The sequence below is a fragment of the Enhydra lutris genome, unplaced genomic scaffold (genome assembly GCF_002288905.1).
Source record: "Enhydra lutris kenyoni isolate GAN:26980312 unplaced genomic scaffold, ASM228890v2 scaffoldscaffold21, whole genome shotgun sequence".
NCBI lineage: Eukaryota > Metazoa > Chordata > Mammalia > Carnivora > Mustelidae > Enhydra > Enhydra lutris.
Window position 1 is genome coordinate 64,575,467 of NW_019154105.1, and position 21,307 is coordinate 64,596,773.

A 21,307-nucleotide genomic window follows, 5' to 3' on the forward strand; every position below is an offset into this window, starting at 1 on the left:
AGCCCGTTGGCACTGAGTGGTTCTTATGGAACGTTAGGTCTGATCTGACCTCAGATGGAAACATGGCTTTGAGACAGGGCAGCTTCACACGTTCACATAACTAATAAGGGTCTAGCATAGACCCAAGGTTCTCTAACTTTCCGCCTAGCACTGTCTCTATCAAACATCATTCTGTCACATCTTAAAACATTTTCACACTCTAGAATCCATGACACTCATAATCAGATACAATTTAGAAAGAACCAGAGGTCTGTGAGCCAAGGACCCAGCATTCTAGGGCTCCCTTTCTTCATGCAGGAAATCTAAGTGTAAGATCTCACAATAAGAAGTGTGAATTTGATGGTACATAATTTTTAAGAATTCAACAAAGTAGAAGTCACACATTTAAAAGAAAATGATACCCTGCTCTCACAAATAGCATATATGAACAATGACGAGCTTTGTATAACAACCAGTGTTTAAATACTCAGAAGAAAATAAAATATCTAATCAAAAATTCAACAAAAGTCTAACAACAGGGTGTGCCAGAGACTGTCATTCATTCCATGGTGATAGCAATGACCTTAAGTGAATTGTGCTCAGCACGGCTCAAGTCCTTGGATCGGTGTTATGGAGGAACAGAATGTCCAGATTCAGATACAAGTTCCAATCTCTGCCCACTTATTATCCATGTGACTTAACCTCTTCTAGACTTAGTTTCTCCAACTGCAAATGGGAACAATCGTCTCTGTCTCATAAGGTGGTTGGGAAAAGTCCATGTAGTATATATATAAAGCGTTTAGCACAAGCCTAGCCCCTGTAAGTACTAGTAGAGTTATGCATTGCTTATTCTTTGCCATCTTCTATAACAGGAACTACACTCAATAACTATTTAAGGAAGCAGTGTGTGCAACTAAAAGATAAAGTGCTTGCCTTTAAGGAGTTCTCAGGCCAGTGGGGAAGACTGTGAAGTGCTGGGGCAGAGAGAAGAGAAGAGATAGGGAGGAGCACAGAGCCCCTCTCTTCTAGCTCTTCCAGGGGGAAAATTGCTTATCTGAGCTGGAAGAATGAGTAGGAATTAGCCATATGGCAAAGGAGAAGAGAGACTGCAGAAAGGAGTATGACATGGGGACAGGCACAGAGGAAGAAGGAAGCTGGTATGCTAGGGGATCTGTACATGGTTTCATCTGGCTGAAGTATGCCCTTGGAGTGGGGATGTGGAGCGTGTGCAGGTGCCAGCTCGTGGGGACTCTAACCCCATGTGTAGACAGAGTCCAGACTGGTCACCATGATCTCAGTAAGATCTAGCACTAGACAATTTTGCAAAATGTATCAAGGGCCTTAAAACTGTTCATGAACTTTGATCTAAAAATTTAGCATGGGATGTCATGCTCCTGGGAATCTGTGCTCAGGAAAATATCCCCAAAACAGGCCAAAGAATTAAGCACAAAAGTGTGATCCAGAATTAATTACAATCTTATAACCATACCACTGATGATGATGAGGTATCATTCACCTGCTAAAATATTTCCCTGGGATTTCTAAGGGTGGACAAAAGTGCTAGACAATAAAATGTTAGGTGAAAAAGCAAAATACCAAATTCTCTATATGGTAGTAATTCGGGGTGGGGGGAATAGATCTTTCTGCTAGTAACTGACTCTCCCCAGCAGAGACTGTGGAGGTACCCCCATGTCCCATTGTCCCTTGCACAGCCCTCTGCCACAACACTGAGCCCATGTCAAGGTCACTGTTCATGTGCCCATCTCCTACAGGACAGGACATCCCTTCGTGGCTAGCAGTGCCTGGGGTAATTCATCTCTAGATCCCCAGGGACCAGCCAGGGGTGTTTAGCAAATGTTTGCTGAACAGCAGGAGAGGTGGTGAAAGACAAGAGGCAAGGAGAAAGGGAAGAAGAAGAGAATGTTTGAAAAGAAGGAGGAAGGGAGTGAGAAGGAGAGGATAGAAGTGGGAGATAGACAGGGAAGGAAACGGACAAGAGGGAAAAAAGGAAGGGAGGAAGAGAGGATGGGGCAAGAAACAGAGAACTGAAAAAAAGAAAAATTAGAAATCTCTTCCTCTGGTTTAAAATTCCCTGAAAGTCTAAGCCTGCTGCCCAGGAAGAGAAGCTGGCTTAATGCAAAGCTTGCACAACACGGATGGTGCTGAAGAAAACCCTCAGGAGGGGCCCACATAAACCTTGCTTCTGGACAGTAATCACATCTCTGCCAAAGGTCCTGTGAGTCAGAGAAGAAGCCCAGAGAAGGGAAGGGCTTGTCTGCAAACCTGCTATCATCTCCATACAGCCCCAACTGGGAGAGAGCTGGTGCTGGCAGGACGCCTTCATTCTCTTCACAAACACTAAGTACTACGTAGAATGCTGCTTACAAAAATTAGCCCTCAAAGCTTCAGACATCCTTACCCATACAACAGCAAAGTAAACAACAGTCAGCCTCAGCCAGGAGGGGAGGTCTGGGTCACAGTGAAATTTCTGCATCATTATCTATCCCCGAGTGAAGCATTAAGCCTCCCTGTGTTGTTCTCTCTCCTGCCTGGTGGGAATAAAATCTGTCATCTCCACCACAAAGTCAGAGTGATGGAAAATCCATTAAGGTCTAGGAGGCTTGGAAGAAAAAAGAGGTGATGTGCTAATCAAATCAACACTTACCCAAAAATCACTAGTTTAGCAACCTTGGGCACCTGGAAAATAGCAGAAAACCAAAGCTGTTATTACAGAGACAGGGAAGACAGTGACTATGTCATCAAGGAAGGGACAATTGAGCTGGGTTCTGAAATATGAGAAGTTCAAAGAAGCCAGAAAAGGAGGAGAAGCAGAACCTTCCAACAAAATAAATAGTGTATACACAGACACAATGTTCTCAAAGCTCCAGGTTCTACATAGTCTACAAGGAATGGAAAGTGGAATGTGTGTGCTGTCCGTGGTCCTGAACCCTCATTGAGCATTGGGACAGCAAGGTTTCTCCAAACCCTGGGATGCTGAAGTTGCCCTTCCCTTATCCAGCCTTGTAGTTCTTCCTTCTTGGCTGTTATTTTGTAATCTTTATACTCCCAGAGGACAAAAACAATCGTGAGCTATGTTTCACAATGTATGTAACTGGTTATATTAGCACTAAGGCTTAATACCACCCTTTCAATACTTTAATTCTCCCACCCCAGGAAGTTGGGGGGAGGGCATGCGGCCCCATGTCCCCTCTCCTACAATTCTTCACTAAGGTGAAATACTTCACTAATACTCTAAATCAGAGTAATGAAATGGCCAGTCACTCCTTGGGAAAATGAAGAATCCCTTCCTCCAAAGGGCTAGCATGGAAATGAGTCTCAAAAAGATCTGGGAAGCCCCACTTTGATAGAAATGTGCTTGACCACGCACGAACTGCATTCTCTTGCAATAGAAGAAATGTCAAGGTGAGTTTTAAGAGTTACCAGTCCTTCAGACTCTATAAGCCGCTGATGTTGAGGCTTATGTTTACAACCCAAACATTCAACAGGACGGGTAGGCACACCTCATTCATGCATGTACAACTCATAACAAGGCACCTGAGCCTAGATGCATTCCCAAAATTGACTGGGATTGTCTGCTAGAAATTTCAATCCAGGTGATTTGTCAAGATTTTCATTTACCAGATGTAGATTACAGGCCAAGAATTTGTTACTAACAAACACCTCCAAATAATCTTGATATCAGCCCTCTGTGATGAATTGTGCTATTTGTTCTGCAATTCTTTCTGCTTCCCCGAACTTGCCATGCTCCAATGTAGGTGCAGGGTTCTCCTGCCCCACCAGCTGAGGGTACAGTCACGTGACTTGCTTTGACCAAAAGAATGAGAGTGGATGTGAGTACGCCAATCTGAGCGCAAGCTTTAAGGGGCAGGCGGATTCAGTTCAATCTTCATGATTCCATCCTCTTCCATGAAGACTGCATGACCCAAAGAGGGAGCCTCCTCCATTCCGAGTCCCAGAAGGAGGAAATATGAGGAGAATACATGACACAAACAGAAGCTTGAAGACAAATCTAGCTGAATTCTGCTATGCCTCTGCCACCCACCGACCTATAAGCAATAAATATTTGGGGTTGTAAGTCAGATTACAATATTGTTTGTGATGGGGCATTATTGCATCAAAGTGAACGGATACACCATCAAGATTCTGTGATGAGAGCCATCTGAGGGACTTTCTGGCTCAAATACTTCATGATTCTACGACTCAGTTCCTACCTTTACCAACCAGAGCCCCTGTGCTTTCAGGTTCCCCTTGCAGATCTCCCATTCGACTTTCCCACAGCAGCAAGGGCTGCCATATGGTGCTTCGGCACATCCCACTTATTCCCTTATTCCCAGAAAACCAGCCCATTTGCTTTTTTTTTTTTTTTTTTTGCCTCAGGGGGCAGCCTGTCAGCCAGCAGCCCTTTGCCACACTTTCCAGGAAGGCAGGCCTGGAAGTGGCAACCAGCCTGAGACCAAACCTAATTAACACCCATTTGCTCTCCACTTGTGTGGGTAAAGAGCACAGTGGCATCTTCTTCCTTCATGGATCAGAAATAGCAGTGGTCCCCATGGATTACAAGCTTTCTTGGAAGCTCAGGCCCATTTCCATGACAACTGCAGTTTTAACAGCGAGATCTCAGGTCCCATGAGACTGGCAGACAGTCAGGAAATACTCCCTCATGGACAGACTATCTGGTTTTAAAATAACCCACCTGTATGATGACCCCAGAAGCAGGCAGGGCCTTTGGGCTACCTATAGGAGGATGGCGCCAGCTACGTCTGTGTCTATGTCGGGACCCATTCCTGTGCTGTCTTTTCTCTGCTTTTTACCTCATACAAAGCAATGTGGACATAAATCCTTTGACTTTAAGGAAATCATATTCCTGAGCATGTGCTAAGCATCAATTCTGCATTATACGGATTTTCATTCTTTTTTAAAGATTTTATTCATTTATTTGACAGACAGAGATCACAGGTAGGCTGAGAGGCAGTCAGAGAGAGAGGGGGAAGCAGGCTCCCTGCTCAGCAGAGAGCCCGATGCGGGACTCGATCCCAGGACCCTGGGATCATGACCTGAGCCGAAGGCAGAGGCTTAACCCACTGAGCCACCCAGGCGCCCTACATGGGTTTTCATTTTTAATTAAGTTACCTGAAGAAGTAAGGTAACTTAATTAAAAATGAGGTGCTTACTTAAAAACGGGGGTGCCTGAGTGGCTCAGCTGGTTGAGTGTCTGACTCTTGATTTTGGCTGAGGACATGATCTCAGGGTCGTGAGGTGGAAGCCCAGAACAGGACCCTCTCTCTCCCTCACCCTCTGCCCCATGCCCCGCTCACACTCTCTCTCTCTCTCTCTCTCTCAAAAAAAAAAAAAAAAAAGTGAATAAATAAAATAAAAAAGAAATGGATATGATGGCTACAAGTGAGGAAGCTCAAGGAAGTGAAATAATTTCTCACTTGTGTGGGTAGAGAGCACAATGGCATCTTCTTCCTTCATGAATCAGAAATAGCGGTGGTCCCCATGGATTACAAGCTAGAAGTGGGTGCTGCAAGATTTGAACCTAGTTCCACCTCTTTCCTACAGAATGACAGCCTCATTGCCCCCAGGGTGGTGATCCTGTGTTCTCCTCACTGTACCTGGCTAACAGGTCTGAGCCTCAGTTCCCTCCTCTGCAAAATGGGGACAAGCAAGAACTGGCCATGTATTCCCATTCAACTCTTTACCAAGCACAATCCCAGCGCCATGTGCTCACCTGCCTTCCTGATAGGATTGCTACCATGGTGGCCAGAAGGGAATAAGGCAGATTAAAGGGCTCTGAAAGTTGCTAAGAGCTCTCCAGTGAGGAGATATTAAATGCAGAGACCTATTCACCTAATAAACACTGGCAGTGCTGTCTGTGAGCCAGATGCTTCCACACCCATTATCTCATTTGACAAAGAGGCAGAGTGGCCGGCTGGTTAAGTCTGTGGGTGCCAAGCAGACCACCTGAGCTCTGATCTGTCCCTACCCTTACTAAGCCTGTGTCCCAGGCAAGTTTTCCTCTGCCTGTGTCCATTTTCCAATAATGCAGAGAGCTCTTTCGAAAGACAAATGAATGAACATGTGAACAGGCACTTAGATCTGTGCCTGGTTTGTTTTGTTTTGTTTTATTTTTGGAATCTTTGCAACATGAGGAGTTGGATCTCATTGAGATGCTCAGTTCCATCTCTGACCTCTCTCCAAACTCTCCCTCAGACCCAAGTTTTTCCTAGATCTTGTTGCATCTGGTCCAGAATGTCCTTGCATGTACCCGCTGAAACACACCTCCCATGGCACCTGTCCTAGTTCAGCCTTCACCACCTGTCTCCCTGCTGCCTGTCTTGTCCCTGCCACATGACAGCCAGTGACCTTTCTGAAACACAAAGACAATCATGTCACGTGTCTCCTTTAAACCCTTCATCAGCTGGCTTGTCCTCATGCACAAGACAAAGGACGCCCTCCTGGGTAATTTCTGGTCTGACCCATCCCCTCCCCCAGCCTTGTGTCCCCCACATTCCTCTACTAACCACACACTGACTCCTGAGCAGCGACTTCATACCCCCGTGCCTTCCTATGGCCTTCCTGACAGTCTGGCTCTACCCACTGATTTCCAGCTCACCCTGCGGGCCACCGTGTCCCGACCCCAGGAACACACGTTCACCCCTTGCTCTTCCCATGGCTCCAGGCAACCACCTCATGGTCAGCATTGCTTCCTGACACTTCATCTTCCAGGCTCATCATCATCTGTCTATCTCTCCCATGAGACTGGGAGATCCTTCACGCCAGAGACTACAACTTATTCCCACGCAGCTTCTTAGCCGGGTGACCCGGGATGAGACCCCTAACCTCTGCATGTTTCAGTCTCCTCTTCTGTAAATGGAACCAATCAAAGTGCCACCTCACAGGATTACTAAAGATAATGTGTTAAAGCACCTTGGTCCATGTCACACACTGAATATGGTCTATGCTGGTCTATGTTGTCCAGTATTTTATGCCAAATGTCCTGTGTCCAAGCACTGACGAAGCAGGAAAAAGCCTCCATTGCTCTTACGACCTTCTCAAAGGTGTCTGTGACTCTAGAAAGTTTTTAAGCCAGTTTGAAAAGTGCCCAGTGATTAAAGTTTTCATTTGAATCTATTTTGTTCTGCGTGTCCAGAAACAAAGGATAGCAAAAGAGAAAAGAAGAAAATGAAAGGAAAAAAAGGAGTGAAAAATCTTAACATTGCACCTGGAAAGTGTGCTCCATGAAGAATAGAGCACCGGGACATTTTGGAAAAGAGGGCCCTGGGTAAGGAGAAATGCCTTGGAATTGCCTTCTGGAACCTCCAGAAAAAGAAAAGGAGACCTGTGAAAACTCTGGGGGGCAAAAGTAGGGCAAGAGGCAGATTCTCAGTCCACACACACAAGTGAGCTTTCCAGCAATGGAGCTGCTCAAGGGTAAAGCCGGCTGCTGAGTGAAGTGGTGATCTCTCTTGTCATGAGAGATATGCAAGGAGAGGGTATTTGGAATTCTTACACTAGAGGAGAGGTAGGGGGTGAGGGAGAAGCAACAGACACTGCTTCCTGCCTTCTTAACATTGAAAATTTTGCAAAACTTAAAAGGTTCTTTTTAACTTTAATGTTGTACAAATAAAATACTGGCTGAGATATTATTAGGACTTCAGCTCTAAGGGTCTATGAGTATGGGACAAAATACAGGGCAGCATAATCTGGGGACAGGTACAAAATCTAAAACAGCTTCCTGTTTCCTTTCTGCAATTCTGCATCAGGCTCACTGAGCCATGGGACTGACCTGAGGTCATTATTCAGTCAAGCCCTCATGAGATACGGGTGCCATGATCCTCCAGCTTCTACAGAAGCCCTTATCATGAACTCTTGCTTTTCAATGGGAAATGCAACAAAGCCCATTAATAAATCAGCTCTGTCCTCTCCCTACTGCCAAAGTACCACTTGGGAGGCCCTTTCTGAGCACCAAAAACACTTCATGCCATCCTCATCTTCTTCTGGATGCTCACCACCTAAATACTAAATCCAGGCTATCTGTTAAGACAAGTCAAAGGCAGAAGAGGCTGAAACCACACTCAGCAAAGCAACACCATCTGCAGCTGGGTTTCATTCATCCAGCCGCACAGTATGAAGCTTCTCTGTGAGTCACCAGCCCACAAGATCACTCCTGAGAGATGCCAAAGAGAATGAGATGCTGTCCCAGCCCTCCAGTGTTCAACTGAGTAGACAAACCAAAGTTATTGAAGTGGGAGTGCTCACAGTTCCCAGCCCCTGAGGAAAGGATCCTCCATGGAGAATGGACACAGCTTATATGAGGGTGAATGGCTGTCATGGTCAGGGAGAATGAATGGTCAGGGAGAATGTTCCAGGTGCCTAGGGCCCAGGTCCAAGGAAGGAGTGGGAAGCAGCAACCTCATATGTCCACAACCATCACTTCCCTCCTTTTCTCTGCTTGCTTTTGTTTTCTAGACCAGTGTCTCTACGAAACCCCCTAGATCTCATTCCTTCTCCCAAACCACCAACACCAATTCAGAGTGGTCTTTTCCCAGAGCAAAGTTAGGATTTCATCACTGCATCTCTCCAGGGCAACAAATCTCAGCCTGTGTTCAGAACACATGTTCCAACAGCATAAAAAAAACAGCAGCATTCTTAAAGTAATTAAAGACCTACACAACACCAAGTCAGTCAGCATTCATTATTAGCATGCCATCCCTACTAGGTGTGACGACAGCCTGTCTCAGGAGTCTTGAGTAGCTCACGTCCCTAAGCTTCAGCACCAGGGCACTGTCCACGGCCCTGACTATGTCCTTTTATGGGCTCAAGGGAAAATCCTCTTGAGGCTTTCTTTCCAGGACAGAAGCTTCCTCTGATTCACACACACACAAAAAATTAGACTCATTCAACAACACCTCCCTGCTTGTTGTAACTGCTCAGGATTCCACCTGATACATGTTACTAGAACACTTTGTAGACTTGGTTGCAAAAATATAAATTTTACATGCTGATCAAAATTTAGCAGCACATCTGCAGAGAACTTTTTTGATAGACCACTCTACTCACAGCACTTGGGCTAAGAATCACTGGTAGCTAGAATATCTCACATTTCCTATCTTCTACCAGTGCTTCTCGTAATGGGTTCTTTATCTCCATATCTGGCCCTTGGCTCTCACCCTGTACGCCTTCACCAATCTGGATTTCCAATGGCCCACTGAGACCCCACAGCTTAGTGCTCATTTCCAACTTAATTCAACCTAAGAAACAGTGCAGGCCTTTTCTTCCAAACTCATCCTTTATACTTCCTGACCCTCTCATCATTAGCTCTAGTAACTGTTTATTAGCATCTCTTATGTGCCACAACTTTCCTTTTCTTTCTCTTTTTAAAACATTCTTTTTTTATTCTTACTGTGTTATGTTAGTCACCATACAGTACATCATTAGTTTTTGATGTAGTGTTTCACGATTCATTGTTTGCGTATAACACCCAATGCTCCATGCAATCCTTGCCCTCCTTAATCCTCGTATCTCCTTAAGAAAGCTTATCATGGGACTTCTCTCCATTGACTTAGGTCTGATCATTCTTTGACCATGTGACTAGGACCCATAATTGAGCACAATTTCTTAGAAGCATATCAGGTTGCTACCAGTCTCTTTGCCTCCCACTTTGGCTCCTTCAGCCCAAGTCCCAAAGTGAGATGATTTTTCACCAGCATCCAGGGGCAAAGCTACAGCCAATCCAAGGCCCTCACAGAACATCAACCAGAATTAAATGTGTGTTTCCGAAAACCAGACGTGGCAATTGTTTGTTATGGAAAAAGACTGACTAATACACCTTTCCACATTAAGAATAATAGCAACTAACCTAGAGAGGATACACCACATATAGGCATTAGTCTAGGCATCTGACACATAGCAAGTCATTTAATTCTCAGGAAAAAACCCTATAGAGTATTACTATCTCCCTTTCACAAATGAGAAAATTGGTGCATAGACAGAATAAGACACTTGCCCAAATTACACAGCGAGTCAGTGAATGGTTAGACTCCAAATCCAAATTGTCTGGTTTCAGAATCCACACTCCTTCATGCTGCCTTTATCATACCAGCTTCCCAGTTCACGAACTTCCAGTGGCTCCCTGTTACTCACAGAATAAAGTCAGAGTGTCCTAGACTTGGAACTGGATCATGTACTCCAACTCTAATCCAGGGGCAAGAAAAGGAATCCAGGGGCGCCTGGGTGGCTCAGTCAGTTAAGCGTCCAACTCTCAGTTTCGGCTCAGGTCGTGATCTCAGGGTCATGAGATCAAGCCCTGCATCAGGCTCCCCAGTCAGTCCAGTCTGTTTGTCCCTCTCCCTCTGCTCCTCCCCCTGTGCTCGTTCTCTCTCTCAAATAAATATATAAAACCTTAAAAAAAAAAAAAAAAAAGGAAGAAAGAAGGGAGGGAGTGAAGGAAGGAAGGAGGGTGGGAGGCTGGAAGAGAAAGAAAGAAAGAAAGAAGAAAAGAAAAGGGAAGGAAAGGGAAGGAAAGGAAAGGGAAAGGAATCTGAAGCCCAGGAAAAGGAAGTGACTTGCTTGAGATCAAATAACCCACCTGTATTTGAGCCAGACTTGGAACCTATATGCTATTTCCATCACAATTGGGTACATTCTACCTGACCTCCAAAGTGTTACAGAATCTCCCCATACCTGCAGCCCTTCACACGTATTTTCTCTTCCTCACTCCCCACCCGGATCCAGCTGCCTCTAAAGCTTCACTCTCTTCTGACCATATTCCTTCCCCAGCCCAAGTCTTGTACAGGCTGTCCCACCTGCCTTGCACGCTCTTCCCTTGTCTCCACAAATCAAGTCTCTCAACATCTAGCTTGTGCTGCTCCCCACGTCCCAGGAAGCCACCTCTTATAGCTTCCACCAACACTGAGTCCTCCCCTCCCCAAGCCGCTCTAACACCTGTGCTCTGTCATCCTTAATCGCTTTTGTGTGTACTTTGTCACTTAGGCAGTAAGCTCGTTAAGGTCATAGATCATGAAATATGTATTTTTAGCTGCCCATCACAGCGCACAGTTCCAAGAACAGAACAGAGAGGCGGTGAACACTTGCCTGCTCACCTGCCATTCTGAGTTTTCATTTCCTCCAAGAGAGAGCTGAGTCTGGAGAAGGGAACGATCATCTGTCAGGCACTGAAATGTGCCAGGCACACTCACATATGTCACATCACGTGAATACCATGGATTCAGTCATGGCCAAGTTCATCACGAGAAACAGACACGCGGGGCTAAGTTGGCACGGCTAGGGTTACAGAAGAAGTCCTAACAATATCATTGCTACCCTCTCTGAAACGCTTATCAAGAACTTAATTTAAACAGAGTAATTTTTCCCCTAAGAATATGGCCCACTTCCCCTTCTCTGGTCATGAATTTGACATAGTGAGGGTGTTTGCGTCTCTGCCCTGGATGACAGAAGCTCCGAATAGGGATCAGATGTCCAGCTGCATGCTTCCAGTGGCCTGAAACATGGGCAGGTCTGTTCATAGCTGTTCCTCCATCCTTGGCCCTGGTAGTCCAAGACTGCACAGTATGTGTGACAAATCCCTGTGGACATCTCAAATCCTTTACGTTAAAAAAAGGGGAGGCATGTAAATAAACTGAGTGTCTGAACTGAGTGGCATCCTCAGGAAGAAGTGTAACAGGCCTCACGTGTTTCGCGTATTTGCACATCAGAGTAACTAACTGAGTCTGATGTGAGTTTCACTTACTGATCCATCTTCCCTGTTTGATGGTACGCACGCCCACAGACACACACAGATTTTGATCAGATAGTGATTTTTCACAGCAACAGACCAGCCCTCTAGCCCCTCTGCTTGCACCTGGATATTCCTTCCTGCACAGGCCACTTGCAAGAGTTTTTACGTGCCACCAAAACTCTTTGGGTTACAGGGAGGCTATCGCTCGCCTGCCTTCCTCATAGGACTGCTCTGAAAACCCAGTGAGAGATCACGGAGGTCACGCCGAATGCTATAACAGCCTGCAAACCCACAAATGATCAGTCCCCATGAATTCCTGCTTTTAATAATAATAATTCTTCACCCTTGTGGCGGGCACTCTGGTCCCCCTCCCCCACTCCCAACGACTGAGCAGACCTCCCCCTTCCGTGGCTCTGTTGAGAGCCCAGAGCTTCTGCAGGGCAGGAAGCCATGTGCCTTTGTTTGCTCAGAGCCACGCCCAGGATGTTCTAACACTTAACCACTGCAGTGGGCTTCAGAAACAGCTTCAGCTAAATTAATCTGTGGCTGTGCCATTAATTTTTTAAAAAGCCACACATGAAAGAGAGCTTTGTAAATATTTTAAACAATCCTTTGGGGCTGAAGCTAAGTGTTTCTGCTTTTTCCCTCCTCTCTGTGGGGCACTCTCTGATCTCAGGAAAAGGCTGAGGTGGGAAATAGAAGGAAGGATGCCAGATCACAATCAACATGGGTAGAACATTTTCCTAACTCAGCCATCCCCTGCCTGGGAAGTCCCTTCTCCTCTTCTGCTCAAGGACCCTTACCCCATCTCTGAATGTTCCGGCGAATCTGGGACCTTATCCCAATTGTTAGATGACAACACTCAGGCTCACAGGGGGCACAGAGGGACCTAACAGTGAGCAGATGGGATCCTGGGACTGAGCTGAGAGTTGTATCTTGGTCCTTTTCAACCCCCAGGTCCCTCTATGGGCCACATACACCATGGCTACCAAAAACATCCAGGATTTGTCCTCCCTGCATAGAGCGGCCACACTGGGAAGCAGAGGTTTGTACAATGCTGACTTTCCTTCATTTTCATCCACACGCCACACTCAGTTGCCTCTGGGCCTCCCTTCACTCATGTACAAGCCCCCGTCCTCTCTGTACTCCTCCCATGACTAGGGTGGGTGTCCCTGCTGTGGTTTCCTCCAGCCTGCTGTGTGTCGCCTTACCAGACCCCCCACGCTTGGATGCAATTTCAAGCGGAAAGGTTGGTCTTTGCCAAACTCTGGGAAGGCATGGGCAAACCCATCTCATGCCTCCTTTCCCTCGCACCCAGCACAGTGCCTGGCCAGGTGCAGAGCTTATTAATTTACCAGATGAGTACTACTGTGCAAACTGAGGGTGCCGCATTTGGAAAGCCACAGAGCCCTGCCACTCATTTAATGGCATTCTGGTTTCTGTCACAACGCGTACATTATCAGCAAAAGATCCTTGGGAAGGTGAGGGTCCTACACAGGAGCGCCATCCAAGTTCTTCCTCTCTGGTTTGCTGTTCTTTAAACCACAAGTCTTTCTGGCTGAAGTGGGCTTATGTGGACCAAATGAAAGACAAATAAAGGCTCCTCAAGAGCCTCCTTCCCAAGAACTAAATATACTTTTCAGCATCTCCTCCCCATGCACCCATGCTATCGGAGCTGCTAGAACCATGCCATCTGGTTCTCTTTGACACACAGGTTGACTACTGGCTTCACACAAAGATGAAAGCAGAGCATCAGCCAGCAGTTCTACTGCCCTTACTCACGCCTGACACTCACTAAGTGCTTGGCCAGAGTCCTCTTGGATGCGCATTGGTCCTGGGAAGCAGCCAGTGTGGGCCCCTGTGGGATATCAGAGCGCAGAGGCTGAGAGGTGGCAGAGTGAGGCTGAGCTCCCAGATCTGTCTGGTACAAAAGCCTGGGCAGCCACCTCCACTTGGAAGGGTCACAGCAGGAGGACAGGGCAGCTGTTCAAGTCTGGAGCATCATTCTTACACACCTGCCTCGAAGACCACTGGGCAAAACTACCTTCTTGGAAACTGGGGTCCCGAGAGGGGGACAGACCTGCCACGGGCCACAACCACAATGGGCCCCAAGGCTCCAGACTCAGCAGTCACTGCCTCACCCCCGACTCCCATCACTTGCCCTGGTGCCCGTGTGGGGCACTTACTCAAACAAACCCCCCCTTTCCTCCCAGTACTGCCTTGCCTGGGGCAACCACACCTCTTCCCATGACTTCTAGGCCACCAGAGTTTTATAGGACTGGCCACTCACACCTTCATATCTCAGAAGGCAGGGATAATGGGTGGATGAGAGATAGTCTTACCCTCAGGGGACACACTCTAGACAGGAAGTCACCAAAGGTCTGCTGTCAAGACCTGAAGCTGGGCCCAGGAGGGGTTTTCTGAAGAAGACTCAGCCCACACTTGGAGAGAAGATGCAGGGGTGGGAGGATAGGGGGCTCTGTCCCAACCTCCCTCTGACTTGTGCCCCAGCCAGTGCTCTAGCCTCTGGGATGTTTAGGTAGACAATGCCTCCTTCAAAGGATTTATTGAAAAGACTCAAAATAGTATCTGCGATAGACTGGGCAGTAAATGGGAAATGTCAGCTCCCACCCCCTACCCAAAGCTGCCCACCTCTGGTAGGTGCCCTGGGGCTCCCAGAACCAGGATTCTGGATAAATGACTATGCTGGGTTTCCTGTCCTCAAACCTCAGGTATGCTGGAGGATTCTATCATACCCAGAATGCCACCTCCCAGCACCTGGCTACTCCAGCAGCTGCTACCAAAGGCCCACAGGCTTCCCCAACGCTTGTGAGCCACAGCCTTCAGGATTGGTTTGGCTCGACTGGGGTGTCACAGAGGGAATGGGGTGGAGGACAGGTCTCCCCGAAGCTGCGCCCTCAGCCCTCAGCTCCCCACCCGAGACAAAGCAGGGATCCTTTGTTTCCGGCCACACCCAGGGACAGGGGACAGCTCAGCCCCCACTACTCTCCTACCCCTCAGTGTTAACCCTTCTGGGGCCACAGCTGCCAGTGCAGCCCCATTAGGTTTATTTTTAGCTGCGGTGAGGAATGGGAGGGGCTCTCCATCATGGCGCTGTCTCTAGGTCCAGGCTTCCACTCCATCAGTATGGGCGGGGAGCGGGAGGCGGAGGACGGTATTTTTCTTTCTTCTGGCAGGGAAGGAACTCGGCGGCGAGATGCAAGAGCTGGACGGTGCAGAGGCCAGGCGCAGGACGCTCGGCGCTCTCCGCCCCATCCAGGCTCCAGGGCTGGAGGGAGGGGTTCGGCCCCCCGCGCCCCTCCCTCTTTTGTTCAGCTCCGCATCCTCCTTGTCCACGCCACCCTCCCGCACTTCCCGTGGGGTGGGGGCTGGGGGACTGCAGGCCCGCGGGGAGAGGGACCCGAGGCTCCAGCCCCGCCTAGCCATGCGGGTCTCCCCCCACCACCACCACCATTGTCCCCAGAGGCTGGGGGGGAGGGGGCTGCAGTGCTGAGATCAGCCCCGCCCCACCCGCCGCCACGCAGGAAGCCTCGGGGGCCGCCCCTGCCGTTCCCCCGCGGATCCCGACCCTGGCGGCGACCACCCCCACCCCACAAAGAACGGCGGGCGGGGCCGGAGGCCCGGCTTACCGTGATGTGCGGAATGCTCTTCTTGCCCTGGTACGACATGGCCCCGCTGGCGCCCTCGGCCCGGCCGGCGGACCTGTGGGGCTGTCTTTCGCTCGGCCCGGCTCTCAACCGGTCCCGCTCCCCGCGGGCGCGGTGACAAAGGCCCGGGAGGGCAGAAGAGAGGGATGGAGGCTCAGCACCCGCGGCAGCCCACGCGCCCGCTGCCCTGGCTGCTCGGCCCGCCCGCCGCCGCCGCCGCCGCCGCTCCGGCTGCCAGCGCCGCCCGGCTCGGTGAGGAGGGCGGGAGGAGGAGGGAGAGGCGAGGGCGGGAGGAGGGGGCTACAGACAGACAGCTCCTCCCGGCGGCGCGGAGCTGAGCCCGATTCGCCCCTCTCGGCTCGAACCAGGAAGCTCTTCCCTTCCGATCTCCCCCACTCCGCCCCCCGCCCCCCGCTCCCCGAACGGCCCAGCCCCGCCGACCCCCGCCCTGCGCGCACGCCCTCGGCGGCGCCCGGGCTTTAATCTCGCGATTGGGAAGGTCTGGTTTTCAGGGTGTTTTAAATGCCGGAGACGGCCTCGGACCGAGCCGGCAAAGCCCGCGGCAGCGCCACAGGTGTGCGGCCCCGCATCTGCGGGCCACGACAGAACAGCTACGCAGGGGAGGGAGCGTGGGGCGGGCACTGAGGATACGCCCGAGCTGCCGGAGCGCTCAGAGGGCCTTCCGGAGCCGGCCCAACGACTGCCCCCGCCCTCTTCTGCCTCTCCTGCTGCAGCCTCCGTTCCTGTTTGTCCATCCGCTGTGCACTCTCCCTGAATAGATCAAGCTCTTTTCCATCCCCAGGGACTCCAGGCCTTTATTCAAGCTGTACCATCTTCCTTAATATCTAACCCCAGACAAAAGGTTACCCATCTCCCAGACTCATCTTTAACGGCCTCTCCACAAAGCCTCTTCTGCCACCTTCCCCACTCCCATCATTGAATCAGCCTCCTGCAGGGCTCAGCAGGAGCCTTACCGCCAGGCCAAGGGAGTGCAGCCCGAATGACAGAGACAAGGCCCTAACCTAATTAACGGCTGACCTTCTCTACCCCCTGCAGCAGCTTCTCATCACACAGCAGCCTGGCCCTCAGGCCACCAGGTCACCCCCACAGGCTTGCCTACCAGTGATTGTTTGGAGGACCAGACCACTGGTACTAAGGTCCCCACAGACCCCAGGAGAGCCTGGGGGGACAAGAGGAGAATAGGATGTCCTGCCTCCTAGCGTATAGTGTACCTTAGTGAGAGGTGGGCAGGAGGCCAGGGCATAGCTTGATAAACTTCTTGACAGGAAAGAAGAGGGAAGGGGTATTCCTAGCAAGCCCCCACAATCCCAGACAGGTACCCCAAGTCTCCAGATAGAATAAAATGTTAACCTTCTCGCCATTCACTTTCTGCCTGCAAAATACAAACCTGCAGTATCTTTTAAAAGACCCATTTCCTTTACTTTCAAGTTGTCACCCAGAGGGAGGATGTGCTAGGGGTGGTAAAACACCCCACCAAGCAAGCTGAGGCCTGAAGCCCTTCCCTCCACAGCCACCTAGAGGCCAGTCACCCACACCAGGACAGGAGGCTAGAGACGCCTTGGCCTTGGGATAGATGTGGGGTTGTAAATTCACAGAAGAGAAGCAACTTAGTATTCCAGGAACACTAGACCATCATTTTCCCATTTTACAGGTGGAAAGTTTGGGCTTACAGAAATAAAATGGTATCTCAGGTGCAAAGTATATTAGCTACAGCGGAACAGTTTCTGGAAGCCAGGTTCCTGCCCACCTTATCTAGAACTCATTCTCCTACACTCATTCTTCCAGTCTGTCCTCTGGACTCTGATCTGGGTCTTAAATACTTGTTGATTTAACAATTTAAATCAACCCAGAATTTGCAGGTCTCTGTTCCCATGACGCCTACATTCCCTTCCTCAGCTTTGGTAAGTCCTAGGTTCCACGCGTCATGACGTCCCCAGGGTCAGTCTGGACAGGGAATCTCCAAAGCCCGGGACAAGACCACGTGGCATCGGGGGGAGGGGCACCAGTTCGCGATTGGCCAAACAGATCGCTGCTCCCAAGCAGACTTCCCGGGTACAAAGCGCCGCAGTCGCTGGGCCTCCGGCCTCAGCAAACGCTGCGCCTGCGCCACAGAAACTCCTCCTTCCTCCCCAGGAGAGAGCTTTCTGGGCGGGGGGGAGAACCTTGGGCCCCGGTAACCTCTGCAAAGCACTGGAGCCTCGAAGCCCGCCCCAGAACTCGAGCCCGTGGCCGTTTGGTCCGCAGAAAATAAAACGTTTCCCCTGGGGGAGACCGTAAGCCCCTCGGTTCCGCAGTCCCAAACCTCGAGGACTTCTGGAGCCCTAGGCGCGCCGGAGGCGCCGCCTTTTGTCCAGTCCCCGAGAAGCCATGGAGAAAAGGAAGAGAGGGCCAGAAGGGGGGAGAGAGAGGAGTGGAAGAGGTGAAGCGACCACCATCCCTAAATGCCTAGGCGGGCCGCGGAGCTGCCCCAGACAGAGCCTGGGAGCTATGCTGGCGCTGGTGACACTGGCTGTAGCTCCGTCAGGGACTCACTTTCAGACAGCTTCCGGACGTGCACAAAGCGCTCTCTCCTCCCTAATACTCCACCACGCCTTGTGGGTGCCTGGGAGAAATATGCCATCCCCATTTCACAGGTGGAGAAGCTGAGGTTTAAGAGGACTAAGTGCCTTGGCTGGAAACCAAGGTTTCCCGGTACCGACCCTGACTTCTGGATCTGCAACCCTGAAGCCTCCCGCTCGGGCTCAGAAGCCTGGATCCCAAGCAAGGTTGACCACCAGGAAAGAAGGTGGTCAAGAGAGAATAAGAAGGGGTAGAGAAAAGGAGATGACTCTCTCGATGTCGCCCGCCCTTGTCCCCCACCCCATCACTATAGAACTCCCCTTTTCAAGGCACCTAGTTCAGGACCATGGAGAGTTCCCGAGCAAGGTGGACGGAGAGCGAGAGAACCAAAGCAGCAGGAGACCCGGTACCGCGTTGTAGCAGCGGTAGGCTGCCCCAGCCCCCCCACTCCTCCAGGAAGCCCTCCCAGATTTCTGTCTGGATTGAGCTCTGCTTCCTCCCGCTCACTTCATGCCTCTCACAGTATTTAAGGGGGGAGAAGGGTTAATAAAAATTGATAGTAAAATTCAACAACGAACATTTATTGAGTGCTCACTGCCCACCAGCATTAACTGATTTAATTTTCACAATGTATCTGTCACCCACCCTGGCCTGGGGTGGGGCCAGCGTGCTGAGCTGGGACTCCAGCACCTACCAGAGGTCTGGGACCTCAGCAGTGCTCAGACTTCGAGTTCTGGGCTAAGGTGACAGCTCGTTGGACCTCCGGTGTTCCAACTTCCGTTGTCCTGGCATCTGGCCCCGACCCTCACACATACGTCCCAAAGCTGTGCTGTCTATCCATCCATCTTCCTCCAGTTCCCTGGCGACCTCTAGCTTAAGGGAGAAAAGCCATAGGGCCCACGGCCTGGCATTCCCTCTCCCTAATGCTCCTTCACTTTAAGAGGGTAAAAACCTCCAAGTCTAGGAAGCCAGAGACCGGGGTTCAAATCTCCGCTCTGCCTCCAACTTGCTCTGTGAAGAGAGCCGACTGGCGTCGTGCTGTGGGACTCAGGAGCATCCCCTGAAGATGTCGGTGCTTGGGGATAACAGTTTCTAGTTCTATCTGCCCGACCCATCTAAATCGTTAACCAAATCTTTCCCCCAGAAAGCACAGAGCGGGCACACAGGAAGGGTTCCTTTCAGCATTAACCTGTGTGACCACAGGCGTTTCACTGAACCTTTTCCAGAGCCTGGAACACAGTAGGTGCTCCATAATCACTAATGAGTGAGTGGATAAATGAATGGACGAATGCGAAAGGAGCTCCCCTTCTTTTCGTAAGGCAGGGAATGGGGATCCTTGGGTTAACTTCACCCCAGAGGTCCACTCGCTTTCTAAGGGTCCATGTGGCGGCTGTAGCCAACTTACTTTCCTTCTCAGAGCCTTGCTCTCTCTTCCTGCAGAAAAAGAGCAGGGAGCTGGATTTCGAAGGACCCTTTGGAGTCTCACTACCAAATCGTACCACCTCTCCGACCCTCCAGTGTGACGGAGTGGGGGAGGGGCCTTCCGTGGCCCTCTCAAGCCCGGTGGCAGCAGCCATGGCACTCCGCTCTGGCGGCTCCACGCCCAGCTGTCCCGAGGGCCCCGCCCCCCCGTCCGGTCCCCGCGCGCCCCGAGGGTACCTGGCCATTGTCCCGGCCGAGTGGCAGGTCACGGGGTGCGGGGCAACGGATGCGAAGCGCGGGTGGTCGCTCATCGCGCTCGCCCGGCGAGCTGACCGCAGAGCCCGAGAGCTCACTCACGTCGCTGGCCGTGTCCTCGCTACCACCCGGCCCCGGCAGGCCGACGGCGTCGGGCCGGCCAGCACTGCGAGGCGTGCGAGCCGAGCCGCGGCGGCCCACGCTGTACGCGTCGAAGTCGATGGTCTTGTTCTCGTAGGCGCCTTCCACCGCGGCGAACATGCCGCCGTACTTCTGGCGCGGCGTCTGCGCCGCGCTGCCCGGCCGCGCCAGGTACACGGGCAGGTCGTCCTCGGTGTTCCACGCGCGCCGCCGGTCCGCCATGCCGGTCCAAAGCCGGCCGCCCACCCGCGCTCCTGCCCGCCCGCGGCCCTGGCCACCGCCGTGCGCCGCGCTCCGCGCTCGCTGCGGGCCCGCGGCGGCCCAGGCGCGACTGCGGCCGGGGGAGAGGAGGGGCGGGGCGGGGCGCGCGGTGGGGCGGGGCATGGGCGGGGCAGGGGCGGAGACTCCGGGTGGCTGTAGCGAGCACAGCGGCGGGCTACAAAGGACCGGGGGGCGGGGACGCGGCGGAGGCGGGGAGGGACGGTGACGTGCTGGAGCCGCAGCGCAGAGGGCGGGCAGCCGAGCCGCAGTGCCCTCACCACACCCCCACTCCCCGCCCCCAGACGGAGCGCAGGACGCGAGGAGAGCGAAGAGGTGAGAGCCTGGAGTACACACACACACACACACACACACACACTCACACACGCGGGAGTACACTCACACACTCCCCAGGCACACACAGGTTCGTACCAGCACACCAGACAATTACACCATAAAACACGTGAGACATGCACAAACATGCTGGCATGCGCGCACACACACACGCACACACATACACACACGAGAGTTGATTACACTCAGGCTTCCCAGTCACACACAGGCTCATTCAGTCACATCTTAGACACTTTTGCACACACGTACAAGCTGGTACATATTACGAGCAAATTACACACACCCACCCCAGAAATTCTCATAGTCACCCAACCCCACCAACCCAGCATTACACCGAAATGGGTCGCACAACCGGAGAAGCACTCACACATTGGAAACAGTGTTCATTCACTCTGCAGTGTTATATTGAGTGCCCGCTGGTGCCGAGCACGTTGTGCGAGCTGAGGATGGCGCTGTGAACAAAACACATCAGGTCTCGGCCTCAGGGAAATGACATTCTAAGGAGGAAGGAAACAAACACTGGCATAATGTTCTAGGCCCTGCTAAGTGCTAGGAAAGACGATAGGGCAAAACAAGAGGGACATGCCACAACCACACGCACTTGGGCAGACAAAAGAAATACACTCCTGTATGCCAACAAATGGCTCACACGCATACACGATGCTCACTCCTACAACACCCACACAACAAGGAGATTGTCACACACTCATACCGAAGGCAAACTCACAAGGTGACTCGACACAGGTGCACTGGTAAACCCAGTCGGGACACCCACACAGAAATCCACACCAGAAATAAGGAAAGTCTGAAAATTAAAGAGGAACACTCCAGAGAAAGACACACAGAGAGAAAGATGAACACATAACCACACACACACACACACACACAC

The 21,307-nt window shown here is 51.1% G+C and overlaps 1 protein-coding gene across 2 annotated transcripts in view; it reads right to left on the minus strand.

Moving 5' to 3' along the window:
• Positions 1–20,028, minus strand: part of LOC111148916 (collapsin response mediator protein 1) — a 71,633-nt gene extending 51,605 nt beyond the window's left edge. Inside the window, exon 1 of one of the 2 annotated variants that reach the window (XM_022505707.1) lies at positions 19,648–20,028. In XM_022505707.1, coding sequence (XP_022361415.1) covers positions 19,648–20,028 — 381 coding nt within the window. Of the gene's footprint in view, positions 1–15,390; positions 15,563–19,647 lie in introns of those variants that run through there. The other variant, XM_022505708.1, reaches the window with a different exon arrangement.
• Between the last annotated feature and the right edge of the window lie 1,279 nt (positions 20,029–21,307).